Consider the following 16,239-nt stretch of genomic DNA (forward strand, 5'->3'; position numbering starts at 1 on the left):
TATTTCATTTGTTTGTTTTTTAAAGAGGAAAGCGTAAATATAAATTGCCATCTGTTTGTAAAATATATTTGTATAAATTTAATGTGAGAAATATATACTGTCCCTACACTCTTTTATAAATAAATTTTTGTATTATATAAGTATATTTATATTGTCCTAAGTATACGCACGTTTAGCTCATTTGGATAAGGTGTTATCTTCATACACATATGTCAGTGGTTCATTCCCACAACTGTCCGCGTTTTTTGTTGTTCTTTTAAATACCAATGGTCATATGTTTGCTTTGTAACCATTCATCTTTTCTTATTTGTATATAAAAAATCTTTTTGTAGTATGTTCCTGAATGATATCGCATCACATTCAGATTTCTTATAACTTTTAAACCCTTCAGTGTATTACACAGATATATATATATATATATAGTTTTTGAGCTTCAATTAGGCCATGCCGCCTACATATAGCCTTAATTGTTTCATATTACCTTTCTTTTCCTGTACGTTTTTTGTCCCTGATATTTTAATGGAGACAGGTTTCTTTTTTAACATACAGCTCTGCATGTGTAAAAAAACAAAAGTATTTAAGATGAGGTTAGCCTTGAACCACAGACCTTTCATTTACAAAGTCTACGCCTTATCCAAATAAGCTAAACATGCTAAACATATAACCATAAATTAGAAAGTTTTTATTCCTTCCTTGTAATAAATGCATATACTTTATGTGTAACGAAAAGTTATACATAAAAGTATATGCATTTATTACATAGAAGTTTTCATTAAGGGACAATATATATACTTGTTACATTAAAATTATACAAATATATTTTACAAACACATTGCAATTTATATTTTCACTTTATTCTTTAAAAAAAAAAAAAAGTTAAATAAAGGAAAATCATTATTTTTAATGTAGACTTTGAACTGTTTTTTTTTCTTTTTCTTTGTCTTGTCTAATTTTGTTGCTGAAAATAACAACCACTCTTAAGAAACAAAAATAGAAACAGTACACAAATTATTTAAATTAATAATTTATTTTTATTTTATTCTAATTAAGTTTTTTTAACTTCCTATATTATTAGCGTTTTTCAAAAACAAAAAAAGCTTTTTTGTTTTTGAAACTTAGTTTTTTCCTGTAATGATTAATAATTATAGAACTTGCAAACAGCCGTGACCAAGTTGTCTAAAATAAAATACTTGCATGTAGTCATACAAGACAAAAAACCGCACGCATTTCCTGGGAAGGCTTGTTAAATGTAAAATTTTTGAAATAAAAATTTAGTAAAATTAATTAAAGTTCAACCAGTGCAACTAAAAACAAAAACCATCTCAATTTTATACCCACTTTACCCCTGGTTGACTATACTAAAAAAAGGAAACTTATATAAACTCATGCTTTAGAGTAAAAAAGGATTATTGAAAAATTTATTTACCTGAATAAACATTCAGGTAAATAAATTTGAATGTAAATGCAAAAACTTACTTGCCAAAATCAATTACAATTTTACTCATTTTAAATATTTTTATTTTGTCAAATGTGTTGAATCAAACACATTGTTGCCCAAAACACAAATTTTGGAAAGAGAAACATGATTCCAAAATAGGATCACAAAAATCCCAGTAAAGCCATTGAAAAATCCTTATGGAGAGATCTTGTGCTTATTTGAATAACATAGCATAGCTTGGTTTACCACTGTTAAATCTCTGACAAGAATATTTCTAAAACTCTGCTGAATCTCTGACTAAAAGATAACCTCATAATTATTTAAATAAAAATCTCAATTGTTTATAAAAAATCTATTGAATTTTACAGGCTTGATTGGATAGTGGGAGCAATTGCTCTCGATTGCTGACCACGGAAATAATATTTAGTTGCAAAAAACTGGCCAGCTTTTGTAGTTGTTTTGAGACTATTTAAGTTTATGTATGTCAAAAAAAAAATTTTGTTTTATGGACATACATGGAAACATATACAAACTTTCTCAAAACAAATGTTCTCAAAATTCTTGGTGCTGAAGAATGAAAAGAATATTAGCGAACACTAAAAACCCGCCAAATCTACGAACAAACGAATTCTATTGGTTTAAAAAATATGCTGACTAAGCGAAAAAAAGTTTTTGAGTTTTCTGTTGAATTGTTTTAAAAATTGTATTATTCGAAATTTGTTGTGTATATATATTTCTAGCAATAATTGTTATAAGGATATCAAACAAACTACTACTTCAATACTATGGCTCATTCTCGGAGCCACATCTACAAAGCTGTAAATCTTAAAAACTAATATTATTTGTTTACAAAAATAAATGTTTTAAATATATATTTTTTGTCAAAATTTTTGAATGTATCTGTTTTTAATTCTAATGTAATTTTTTAAAGCAATTTTTACGCTTTATTTTGTAAATGAAAAGACTTTCAACAATAATTGCATTTTCAATGTGATTGTTAATAATCAACGAAGTTGTTAAAACTAATTATAAAATAAACATAAAAGAAGTTTCTGGTTACTAAACATAAACATCCATACAAAGTAACTCGCCCTATATATATATATATATATATATATATATATATATATATATATATATATATATATATATATATATATATATATATATATATATATATATATATATATATACATATATATATATATATATACATATATATATATATATATATATATATATATATAAATGAGCTATATATATATATATATAGAGTATATATATATATAAATCACGTATATATATATATATATATAACTATATATATATATATATATATATATATATATATATATATATATATATATATATATATAATATATATATAATCAGTCAGATCAGGTTATCCTGCTACTGGTAACATGTAACCCAGTACAATCTGCTTCATGTCCTGCTGTCTTGTAAGATACGCCTTTTTAGCCAAAGGCTAGGAGATGCCAACTCTGATTTAAAATACCCCCTGCCTTGGGGCTCTTGGTTGAGTAAAGGTTAGAGATGGTGTCTCGATAAAAATACTCATCTTGGGCAGATGTTAAATGCACCCAGCTACTGTCTTGTAGAAGGCCTCCTAGGCAAAGACTTAAGGGGTAAACAGATTCTATCTGTTGACCAGCCTCACACCCCTTCTTCATCTATTAGGCTAACGCAGATGTATTTTAATACATTGTTTCCAGTTTAGTTTAGTCAAGAAGTTCCAGTATGCTAGATCTTCTTGACTCAATGAATAGATTTTGCTTGTGTCTCCGTTTTTATGACTAGGCAACTCATTCTATTATCTCCTAATGAGGGTACAGCTCTAAAACTCAGTTTTATGGTTCTGAGGCCGGCTGGTATTCAGATTTCCCGAACTCTGTGGTAGCTCTCAGAGAGGCTGATTCCATCAACAGCTGAAAAATATCAAAGTATTAACAGTGCCATGTTGCGCATGGATGGTGTCCCTGTTTGTACTTTTGGTGTGCATTGCGGAGGCCACATTAGGAGCCTTTTGTTACGGCTTAGGGTTTATTAGTAGTAATGAGGCAATTGCTTGGGCTATTAAACGGTGTTCTGAGTACTATCTATGCTTTGAGTCAAGTTCTTCAATTCAATTTAAAAATGAATAAAGTACCAAAAACTATAAAACACAAAAAACCATCATCATCACCATATTCTCTAAACCTATCATTCAATAATATTCGTGGTCTTCGAAGTAACTTTTCTTCTGTTGAGTCTTATCTCTTGCAAAGTTCACCAGACCTACTTGCTCTTTGTGAGACTAATTTGAGTTCGGCTGTCTCATCTTGTGATCTTAGTGTTGATGGTTATCTTTCTCTAATTCGACTCCAATAGTCACATGCTTGGCCTGGGCATTTACATTCAGAAGAATTCACCCATTTGTCGTGAAACTAGGTTTGAATCCACAGACTATTCTTTTATGTGCTTTCGTTTAGCACCACTTCACTCTATTGCCTTTCTCTTTGTTCTATATCGCTCTCCTTCATCTCAAGACTGCACACTTTTTGACGTTATTTCCTATCATATTGACCAAGCCCTCTTTCTTTATCCATCAGCTAATATAGTTGTTGTTGGTGACTTTAATGCTTACCACTCTGAATGGCTTGGCTCTAGTGTCAGTGATTCAGAAGGCATTAAATCCCACAACTTTTGCCTTTCTCAATCCCTAACTCAAATAGTCAACTTTCCAACCCGCTTTCCAGTCAACCCGAATCATTTACCTTCTCTACTCGACTTATGTCTTGTTTCTGATCCTAGTCAGTGCTCAGTTTCTCCACATTCTCCCTTAGGTTCTTCTGATCACAGTTTGATCTCTCTAAAACTAATATCTCATTCTTCTTCATCACCTGAATCCCCCTACTATCGAACCTCTTACAACTACAGTAAAGGTGACTGGGATTCTTTCCGTGATTTTCTTCGTGATGGCCCTTGGGTAGAAATCTTTCGTCTTCCTGTCGACAAATGTGCTTCTTACATAACTTCATAAATTCAGGCTGGCATGGAATCTTTTATTCCCTCTCGACGATTCCAGGTCAAGCCTCACTCTCCTCCATGGTTTTCTTCACACCATGTTGCTGCGATTGCCAATTGAAACTGTTACTTCCATATTTATCAGCAAAACAATTCTCGAGAAAACAGACGTTAGTTTATTACTGCTAGAAACAAATGTAAAAAGGTTTTGCCTAAAGCCAAAACCCGCTATTCTCAGGTCATGAAATCTCGTATGGTTCAGACTTATCTCATTTCAAAAATTAGGCTCTCGTGACTTCTGGAGAATCTTTAATAATATCAATAATAAGGGCAAATCTGTAATTCCACCTCTCTTGTATGGTTCAGACTTTGTCACCTCACCTCAAGACAAAGCTGAATTGTTTGCTAAGAACTTTTCATCAATATCATCTCTTGATTCCACTAGTTGCGTTCTACCTGATGTTGCCAACAAACAGGTTGATCCATTGCTTGACATTCATATCACTCCAGCATCTGTATCTAAAGTGATTTCCTGCCTAGACTCTTCTACAGCTTGAGGCCCAGACAACATACCTGTTATTGTCTTGCAGAAGTGTTCTCCGGAGCTGTCGTCTATACTCTTACAACTATTCAATAGGTGCTTATCAGAGTCTTGCTTTCCAGCCTGCTGGAAAGCGGCATCTGTTATTCCTATCTTCAAAAATTCTGGAGAGCGATATGATTCGTCTAACTACCGTCCCATAAGTCTTCTTCTATCATAAGCAAGGTTTTTGAATCTTTAATTAACAAACACTTAATTTCTCATCTTGAATCTAATAACTTATTTTCTGACCATCAATATGGATTTCGATCTTCTTGTTCTACAGCTGATTTGCTAACAGTAATAACTGATAGGTTTTATCGTGCATTAGATAAAGGTGGAGAGGTTAAGGCCATCGCTCCTGACATTTCAAAAGCTTTTGATAAAGTTTGGCATGCTGGCCCTATACTCTTTTTAATTTACATTAATGATCTTCCAGATATTCTCACATCTAAGGTGGCATTGTTTGCTCATGATACTACCATTTATTCTTGTCGTGATACGAAACCATCACCCTCTGATTGCTTGGAGGGGGCATTTGAGTTTGAAAAGGATCTCACTTCTGCTACAGCATGGGGCTCACAGTGGCTGGTGAACTTTAATTCAGATAAAACTCAATCTTTTTCAGCCAATCGTTATCGCAATAATTTAGATCTTCCTTTATTTATGAATGGTGATGTACTCGATGAGTCACCTACTCTTCATCTTCTAGGATTAACTCTTACTTCCAATCTTTCTTGGAAACCATATATCAAATCAGTTGCAAAATTAGCATCTGCTAAGGTTGCATCTCTTTATCGAGCTCGTCACTTTCTTACTTCGGATTCTATTCTCTATCTCTATAAATCTCAAAACCGGCCTTGTATGGAATACTGTTGCCATATCTGGGGCGGTTCTTCTAATGATGCCCTTTCTCTTTTAGACAAGGTGCAAAAACGCATTGTAAACATAGTTAGACCTGCTCTTGTTTTTTAACTATTATCACATATATATAATAACCTTTAACTATTATCACATCGTTGTAATGTTGCTTCTCTTTCTTTTTTCTATAAATACTATAATGGGCACTGCTCTAAAGAGCTAGCGTCTCTTGTGCCATCTACTATAATTCATTCTCGTGTTACTCGTCATTCAATTAAGTGTCATCCTTCTTCTGTGACTGTTCCTAAGTGCTCCAAAAACGCTTATTTGTCTAGTTTTTTTCCTCGAACATCAGCTCTTTGGAATTCGCTTCCTTTATCTTGCTTTCCTGATTCATATAATTTGCAATCTTTTAAGTCGTCCGTCAATCGTTATCTTGCTCTACAATCTTCATCTTTTCTCTTTCAGTAACTTCCAACTTTAATTAGTGGTTGCTTTCAGCCTTGTTGAAAGCGAAGATGTATAAAAAAAAAAAATAAAAATATATATATATATATATATATATATATATATATATATATATAAAAATATTATATATACATATAAATATATATATATATATATATATATATATATATATATATATATATATATAGAAAGTTATTAAATATAAAGGAAAGTTTTGAAGTTCTTAGATATTGGTTTACTAGCTCTTAATATTTTCGCTTCAGTTGTCATTCTTACAAACTTGTTATACTTATGGTTACTTTTTTCTGTTTTAAATACTAATTAAAATTAAAAAGCCCACTCACTAAACATCATTAGTGATATTGTGAATCAGTTCCGTTTGCTCCTCATAAAGTATTTTTAATCTTTTTAGTTAATTTCTATCTAATTAATTTAATTTCTACAGTAACTCAATGATTTAATTATTTGATTTGTTCATCTAAGAAGAATTGCTTCAAATGTGTTAAAATTTTCACGCGAAACATAAAATTGTTATTAAAAAAATTAACTTTTTTATTTATAAAATAATTTAGCTTAAATAAAACTAAAGTTAGCGTTAGTTTTATTAGAATCTTGTTAGACTTTTTAGGGCTAGGGGCTATTTTTATATTGGAGACCTTTTTATGTGCCAGAGCGTAAAAATGATAAAAAAAAATTGACTATTTTGGGGCCCATAACATTCTGGGGCCTGGGGCTATAGCCCCCTTTAATCCCAACCATCCTTAATCCAGCACTGGAAATAAGACACGAGTATCTAAATAAAAATTATATTAAACTCTTTAATAAATAAAAGAACATTTGTTTCCTTATTAAGCAATCGTAAGATGTTACTTTATATAAAAAACGTTGCTTAATTTTATAAAAAAACTATAAAAGAGCGATGTTTCAAAAATATTTGTCCTAAACGCAATTTATTTTGCTTTAATTTTTTTCGCGTTAGAAGTTATTTTCTTTTTCTAGTTTATTTTTTTACGTAATTGTCTCTTATCGGTCCAATTAATCTTTTTTGCGCATTTTTGTTTGTTTTTTGAAATGTTCTCAAAACGACTAAAAGTTCTTGCTAGCTTTTCGCAACTAAATATTATTCCCATGGTCAGTTATTGAGAGCGATTGCTCCCGCTTCCCGACCAAGCCTGATTATGAAGTTAGAAGATCAAGTTTTAGCAAAACATCATGAGCCTTTGCTCCTTTTATCAGAAACACATTCACATTTGCAACGATAGTAGCTCATATTTTTATCAACTTATTGAAATTTTATTTTAATTTGCAATTAGTTGGCAGCAAAGTAAAAATTCTGTGAAAAGTTTTGGTGGAGGCACTAATTTTAAACATTTTCTCAACAAGGAAAACAAAGAATCAAAAAAACCCATTGTTTTTCAAATCAACCTTACATAAGTTATGACTCAAATTTAATTGGTTACTAACATAAAAGATTTTGATGATTAAACAATATAATTAAAATAAAATATTCAAAAGACAAAGAAAAATAAAATACCATTGGAAAAGCCAACCGTCTAGATATATCATGATAGTTGTTATTTCTTTCTAAAGCATTAGATTGACCAGCTGCAAAATGGCCACAAACAAAACACAGAGATGTAGAATGAAACAACATTCTAACTGCAACAGCACCTTTATTCCCTGCATTTCCTTTTAGTCCAGTCTTAACAACGCTCACAGCAACATCTCTGCAAGGAAGACAATATGTAATACATTTTTATGAGAAAGACAACATGTAATATATTTTTACATGTGCATAAAAAATAATTAGTGTAAAATTTATCATTTACTTATAAAAATAAATTTAATATTTTAATGTATTTAAAAACAATTTAAAACAACTATTTAAAAACCATTTAAAAATACTCATGCCTCACTGTAGTGATCAACCAAACAGAAAAAAAGTGGAAACCGAAATAAATCAAAATTTTTAGTAATTTAACTCGGTGCCGAAACCGAAACTGACATTTCGGCAAATATTTTACTAAAGCTGATACCAACATTTCAGCTAGTCAAAACTAAGTTCATTAGAAAAATTTATTTGAAAATGCAATTTTACGTTTGTTGTTTTTTTAAACTTGTATTATGTTAGAATTGATTACTGTTAGAATTGATTTAATCAATTGATTACAATTGATTAAACTGAGACTTAATACAGTTGACAATATAAGTTGACAATATAAGTTGGCGATATAAGTTAATAGCGAAAGTTACTGGAAGATTTTTTCTGCAAAACATGATTCGAGGTATTTTGTGAAAATTCTCATAATTTTTGTAAAAATTCTTAAAATATTTAGCAAAATTTCTCGAAAATAACCGCCATTCTAAATTAGATAAAAATTAAAAATCTTACAAATTTTTTTGGTTTTTGGTATGTTTTCAATCGAAATTTTGCTTTTTTATCAAATTTATAAAAAGTAGCAAAATTGAAATTACGGTATCAGTTCAAATTGAAATTTCGGCCTAAAGCGATACCGAAACAGAACTTTAGTCAATCACTACCTTACTGTACGTTTTCAGTTAAGATTAAAACTTGGTAAGACAGAGCAAACATTTATAATTTTGGTCACAGCTAGTGCACATTTTAAACCAAAATTCATATAAAATTTTGATGCAAAGTTTACCAAAACAAACAACCTAACAGTCTCATTTGGTAAGTATGTTTAATTATGCTATAAGTGTTCCAAAAGCAAAATTTACTATCCCTCATTTTAAGATTTAAGTTATACATTTTACATTAGAGAATATCCAGGGTAGGTAATATTAGAAATTGCGTACAAAAGTGTTAGAGCACTAACTGTGAAAGAAGTCATTAGACTAAACCTTACTACATTCTTGATAAAACCCACTTAACTTGTTAATTGATGGAGAGCACAATTATAAGTTTCACTGAATTTTGAATACGATTTCAGTTATTTGAATTCTATTATTAGTTTTAAGCTAGTTTTATAAGTTATTATTACTAATTAGTTATAAAATAAATAGAATACATCAATATATAGAACTTTTAAGTTTAAGCTGAGTTTAATTTTGAATACAAATATAATAATTAAATTTTCAAGACTTTTTATACAAGTTTTAAATTCAAGTAAAAATATAAAATAGTGTTTCAATATAGTTAATGAAACAAGTTACCTTATATAAGGAATATGTTGAAGGCGGACAAACACAAACAAACAAACTCCAACTAGTTGTTCAGCAGAAATTAAAACATATGGATAGTTGCGTGAAATAACTTCTTGCAACTTTGCACCCCATTCCTTTTTTTGATTTGAACTAAAATAAAAAAAAATCTAAACTATTATATTGACATAAATAAACACTTTACAAAAGAATACATAAAGTTTAATCAAATCTTAAAAACCATTTTTAATAAATTGTAATGATTCTATTAGATGTTGAGAAAAGAAATTTTATTTTTATTTTGAAAAATGAAAACAACATAAACATTCTACTACATTTGTACATAACAACGTTTATACATTGTTTTGAGCTAACTTTTTAATTAAACTAATTGTGCTGAATCTAAGTCATTTGGGGGAAGTTTATAAAAATATGTCCCTAAAGATACAAAACAAAATAAATAGAATTTTATGTCGCTTCATATTCCATTAGGCTTATATACCATGCATTTTATATTCATAACAAAGTTTGAATTTTTATGATAAAAAATGCATTTAAAAAAATATTTTATCAATTAATCAAGAACCTATAAATTTAAACCTTGTTGAAATAATGTTTCCTGTGTTTAAATCTACAAGTTCTTCAAAACCAATTGCATAGACATCTGTTACTTTTTCAAAAGTTTCAGTATTATCCAAAATGCCTTCTTTAGCAAGTTTGTAATAATCTAACAACCAATCATGCATTGATTGATGCTTGTAGGCAATGCTACGAAAGTGCTTACCACCATTAACATTCCAAGTACTAACAGTTACTCTCATATTGTGTAGTTTTGTAAACTGCTTGTGTTGCAAACAAATACCACGTAAAATTTTTGGTGGTGCTAAAAAAATTTTTTTTTAAACCAACAGGTGTTCGATAAAAATCTGTTAAAATTATAAACTGCTAGTAAACTCTAATTTTTTAGGCTACAAATTAAAAAGAAATGTATTTATTCCTTTATTAGTTTCAATATTAAATTTCTTCTATCAGTTTATTATTTTTGATATTCCAAACTTGGGGATGACTTGACCTAGCAAATTTGGCAACATAATTTATGGAATTCTTTTTAAACAATGACACGACTGCTTTAAGATAAAGCAATGAAGTCAGATGTTGCAAGAACAAGTATTGGTCATCATAATGATATTCTTTAAAAGGTACTAGTCATTTCCTGATGAAATGCTACATGTAAAAATTTTGATAAACTGTAAGTATGTTGAGAACAAAGCTCACTTCTAATACCCCTTTATCAGAAATGCACAACCAGACATTCAACTTTAATTAAATTTAGTTTTTCTATACTTTTTTAATTTTGGACAGAAGATTATTTAACATTGAATTAAAAAGACCATTGCCATTAACTGTGCTGTTAATGTACATCATTGCCATTAATGTTTTCCAGTTAATTAAAGTTTACATTCAAATTTGCAAACAGCAATTGGAAAACTCCATTATGGTGATAAAACATGATTTTGAGGTGCCTAATATTTTTGCATTCATTTTTTGAAAATGTTTGAGATTTTGTCTAGGAATATTTTCTATTTTTAAGTGGTGCAGAGTGAACCTATTTTTTGTGAGATTGATACGCCTAAAAAAATTAGTGATTTCTTTTTATTACCTTGTTTTGACACCTTTTTTTTTTATGTAAATGTGTAGAAATTTTTGTACAACTTTTGTACAAAATGCAATATATATAAATGAAAAAGTATTAAATTAGTACCAAAATAGATAATATCAGAATTCAATAAAACTTGTCATTTTTTATACTTCAAACTTTTCACAGATTTTCATTGAACACTCCTTATAATAAAAATAATAAAAAAGACTAAAAAACAATGAGTATACTACAAACTACCCATTCCGCCAACATTCTTAAATGCAAAGACAAGCATACCATATAAAAAAGATTTTCCTAACAAGGCCCTTGCTCGTTCCCCAACTGATCCAATAAATGAATTTCCAAGTAATAAAATATCTATGGCTTCTTGTTTACTTCCATCAAAAAAGTTATTTTTAAGAGTACGCTTGACTGATATTGCTCCATCATGAAGTTTACTTCCAATCTGTTTAGTAAAAAATAGTAAACAATTTATAAAGAGTAAAGTGAGAAAAAATTAAAAAGAATAACTAATTATTTATATTTTATCAAAAAGTATGTATTCCAGTAACAAAGCAGAACCAGAAACAGAGCATTTTGTTTTGTTTTAAACAGTTTTTTCTGGGTATTTTTTGTTAAAATAAAATAAAAATTACAATTGTTGACTTTAAAATTAATTAACTGCTGAAACACAAAAAAGTCATTAAAATTAATTGTAACTTACTAATCAACACTGACAGAGTAAATTAATTAAAGATCAACAATAACTTCTGAAAATAATACAAATATTTGTGTATTTAATATAAATATATAATAATATAAATATATTTGGGTAGTCAAAAACATATGCATATTTTTGACTATGAAAAATAACTATTAGCAAAGGTATAAAAAAAAAAAAACAATATAAAGAAATCAAAAATATTATGTATTAGATGTCTTGAGCTAGCTGGGTTGTATTGTAGAATTAAGTATGATTGTATCACTAATAAACTATGCATGATTGCATCATTCAAATCTTATAATGCTTTCGGAAAAAAAACTAATACCAATATTTGGTTCATAAAAAATTAATACATAAATTAAATTTTTCCTTTTATTTCTTGGGGTGAATTACAATAATTTTGAGATATTCTCAACCTCATTGAGATAATTTTAACTTTATTGAGATATTTTCATTGTTATTGAGGTATGCTCAACCTTATTGCAGTAATCTCAAACTTATTGAGATATTCTCATTGTTATTGAGATATTGTTTTGTGTGATTAAATAAAATTTATTTTCAAAAAATAAATTTCTAACATAGTTAAAAGGTTGAGAAAGGGTTAGAACGGGAATTTTGAAAACAAAACAAAAAACAACAAGAAGCCTCTTAAACCTCTTAATTAAATTATTTTATTGTTTATGTTTTTTTTTTTTTAATTTAAATTTGCTTACAGTTCCTTTTGCTCCAGCCTCCATGGCACCAGTTCCTGTATACATCCGACTTATGTGATCACCATTTACTTCCCACATAACTTTCATAGCTTCATGAAACTTATTTTGTGATTGAAGGTCATTGATACCAATGCTTTCCAGTTGTTTCTTAAGAAGCTTTAAATAAATAAAGATATATAAATATATTTATAAAAATTAGATAAGTGTTATTACTAATTTATTATTGCTCTGTTCTTAAAGAACATTTATATTATTTGTAGAATATACTAACATAATATACAGCCGTCTGCAAGGGCTTCAGTACATACATAGATTGAGGATTTGGATTTTGGCAGGTACTATCTAGATATAGATGACCTAAATATTACAAAGCTGAATTTTTGAAAACTAGACTTTTTTGTATTGTTTTCATGATTTTTAAATTCCTGCGATTTTTATAGCATGAAAGGGCAAATACAGTAAAAGGATGCCACTTTAATAATGACAAACCAAGTGAGAATGAATTTTAGTTGATCCAACTAAAGATGATAGCTAGCTTGAGCAGCAACTATGATAGTATTTGTAGAAAAAGAAAGAGATGCAATCTTACGCCAATTGGAGAGTAGCTCAAGCTTGGCAGATATAGTCTAAATGTCCGACTACATTTAAAATTTAAAAGATCTTTTCTGAGAGTGAGAGGGTTGTTATTTGTCAATATAGGATGAGGAATAACAACCATCACAATATTGTTGACATATATCAACCCTTTGATATATGTCAACAATTTTGTGATAGTTGTTTGCAGTAAATAACTAAATATTTTTTGGAGTTAAAATTTACAAGCCACTGCAAGCCCTAAGCTGTTATAGAAGAGAGATTAGATTAAATATTGCCTGCTTGTTCTAAGCAACCAAACCAAATCAAAGCAATTTAGAATTTTTGTCATAGCAAGAGTATAAAGTTGAGTTGTCAGCAAGTAGATGTAAGATTGTCCGAGAGATTGTTATTGTAGATAAGAAACAATCCAGATAGAACCTTGCGGTACCCTTACAGGTAATGGAAATGAAGATAAGTGGAGGCTTCAAGAATGACTTAAATACTGCAGTTAAAAAGAAATGGTTTAATAATCTCAAAATCTTTATCTTAAGAAACTAATAATATAGAGAAGACTAATTGGAGGTTAGAGAGGTTAGTGTGTCTTCTTAAGTTTTTCAAAATTGAAACCACTTATTTAGCACTTATTAATAGTTTAGTGAGAATTGAAGAGAGTTCTGGAGAACAATTTTGTAAGACTCATAGAAATGTTATCCGAACCACAAGCCATAGAAGAGTTTATTTGAGAATTGACTTTAGCATTTGAAGTCTGAATGATTTGGATGTCTAACAGCGGGTTAACCTGAGTTGGCAGGAAGGGTATGGCCATTAAATTAAAAAGTCAAATTAGAGGAAAGGTTATTTGCAAATAACTCTCCCTTATTCTGGGGAGAAGCAATAGTATCAGACCTATGAATTAGAGATGGAATGTTAGACTTACTTTAGTTAATAACGCTGCCAAATATTTTCCAATAGTCTCTAGAAACTAACATCTGAGATAAGATTTAGTAAACTGAGAATAACTGAGCTTAGCATCAGACAGGACTTTGCAAACAAAATGCAAAGAAATAAGAAAAAAATATTTGCTGAAAGTCACTTAAATAAATTACTTAGAAATAAAAACCAATAATCTAGCTTACAACTAATGCATTAATTCATATAGCCTTATTTGTTAACACATATTAATTATTTAACGAATATATCGTACACCCAGACCAAGGGTGCCACAAGTCAAAAATTATGGATATTGAGTTATGAATGTCATTTGATAGTATGTTATGTGTTGTACATGGTGACAAAATACCACAAGTCTAAAACGAATGTTTACAAAATGACAGATACGAATGGTACTCTTAGTTGGAAAAAATATTAAAAACTTAAAACTTCAACCCTGATTTTCTCAGTTTGACACTTTTTGACCTGTGGCACCCTTGATCTGGGTGTACGATATAAAGATATAAAATATATAATATTATATGAAATTTATACCTAAAAAACTTTTAAACAACATTAATATAAAAATATTTTCTATTATATATTTTTTTATAATTCTAAAAACTTTAGAACTTTTGATTTTTTGATAAGTCATATTGCTTTCTTTGGTTTATTTATGTTGAAAGTACCTACTTTTTGAAAGTACTTCAGTTTTTATTGTCTTGAGAATTTTATTAATATTTTAAGTTTTTTATATTTTACTTGAGTTGTTTAGTTTAATTTTGATGTTTCTATTGTTGTTATTATTTATTGTGTTTTCATATTTTATTTACATTGACTTTTTGCAATAATAAAAAGATATTTGTTCTGAAGAGATATTCTTGTAAAAAAGATGAAAAAGTAATTACAGTTAAATAGCAACTGCACAAGAAGGTGAAAAACATGGACCCAAATGAGGTTTGACTACAAACCGACACGCAAGGTTGAGCTCAAATAATTGTATTTGTGTTTGTATTTAGTAATATTAGGCTAAATTTGCATATTTGTATTTGTATTGCATTTGATTAAAAAATTTCTTAAATATTTGTATTTGTATTTGATTAAGATGTATTTACAATCCCGTAAACTAGGTTAATCTGTTTTTTTTAAGAAAATTAAAAAACCTTTTTTTTATTTTTATTTATAGAACTAAAATAAATTATAAATTGGTTTTCCAAGCATATTTGTTAAAAGACTTGTTTTCATTCTTACACCATGTATTCAATACCATGTAAGTATACCATGTTATTAACCTTGTCTTGAAATATATTTATATTTTTTCTTAACCTAATAGAACAAATATTTGTAATTGTATTTCTATTCGGATATGCAGATTGCAAATCTTTGTATTTGGAAATCTAAAACTAACACATTTGTATTTTTATTTCATCAAATGTATTTGATCCCAACCCTACCAATGAGAATAGGTAAATGGCGCATTTATGCATATATTATATGGAGATATATCGATATAAACATGTTTGCTATTTATTCAAATAGTGGCATACAATATCCTTTCATATTTTTATAAACTTTAGTATTTATATGGTGAAGTATTATTACTCGAAAGAGAAGATGATGATCAGATGGATGTGTGGTTTGACTCTAACAAGGCAAGAAAAGTAATCTTAGACATAATCTTAGACAAAGATTAGAAAAAACCTTGTATTGAATAACTTTTGTCAGAAGAAATTAAAGTCGTTTAGTGAGCAGCATGTAGAGAGGTAGCAACAGAGGTAGCAGAAAAAAATGTTAGAAGTAAGAAAACTTGGAAAAAGTGTGTTACATATGGTATGAATGAGCTTTAGTTGAGGAAAGAAGATGCTCAAAATTGTTTTTATTAGAGAAACAGCACAAAAGCCTAGAGCTCAATGATGATGATGATGAAAATGATGAAGATAATGATGATTATGATGATCATATTGATCATAATGATTTTTATGTATAAATATACATGAATATATTTTTATAAAATAAAATATAAATTTTGAATTAAAAAAAATATACTGGAGGATGTATTAATGTTTATGGCTATTTTTAACCTGAATGGACTCAAAAACCTGTGATTATTACTTAAAATTTTCA

The 16,239-nt window shown here is 28.8% G+C and overlaps 1 protein-coding gene across 1 annotated transcript in view; it reads right to left on the bottom strand.

The window, feature by feature from the left end:
• LOC100210418 (synaptojanin-1) overlaps positions 1-16,239 on the bottom strand; it is a 66,160-nt gene that overhangs the window by 24,811 nt on the left and 25,110 nt on the right. Inside the window, exons 9-13 of the mRNA XM_065798004.1 lie at positions 12,610-12,765; positions 11,470-11,638; positions 10,134-10,416; positions 9,546-9,686; positions 7,906-8,098 (exon numbers count right to left, since the gene is read on the bottom strand). Coding sequence (XP_065654076.1) covers positions 7,906-8,098; positions 9,546-9,686; positions 10,134-10,416; positions 11,470-11,638; positions 12,610-12,765 — 942 coding nt within the window. The remainder of the gene's footprint in view (positions 1-7,905; positions 8,099-9,545; positions 9,687-10,133; positions 10,417-11,469; positions 11,639-12,609; positions 12,766-16,239) is intronic.

The sequence above is a fragment of the Hydra vulgaris genome, chromosome 05, assembly GCF_038396675.1.
Source record: "Hydra vulgaris chromosome 05, alternate assembly HydraT2T_AEP".
Taxonomy (NCBI): Eukaryota; Metazoa; Cnidaria; class Hydrozoa; order Anthoathecata; family Hydridae; genus Hydra; species Hydra vulgaris.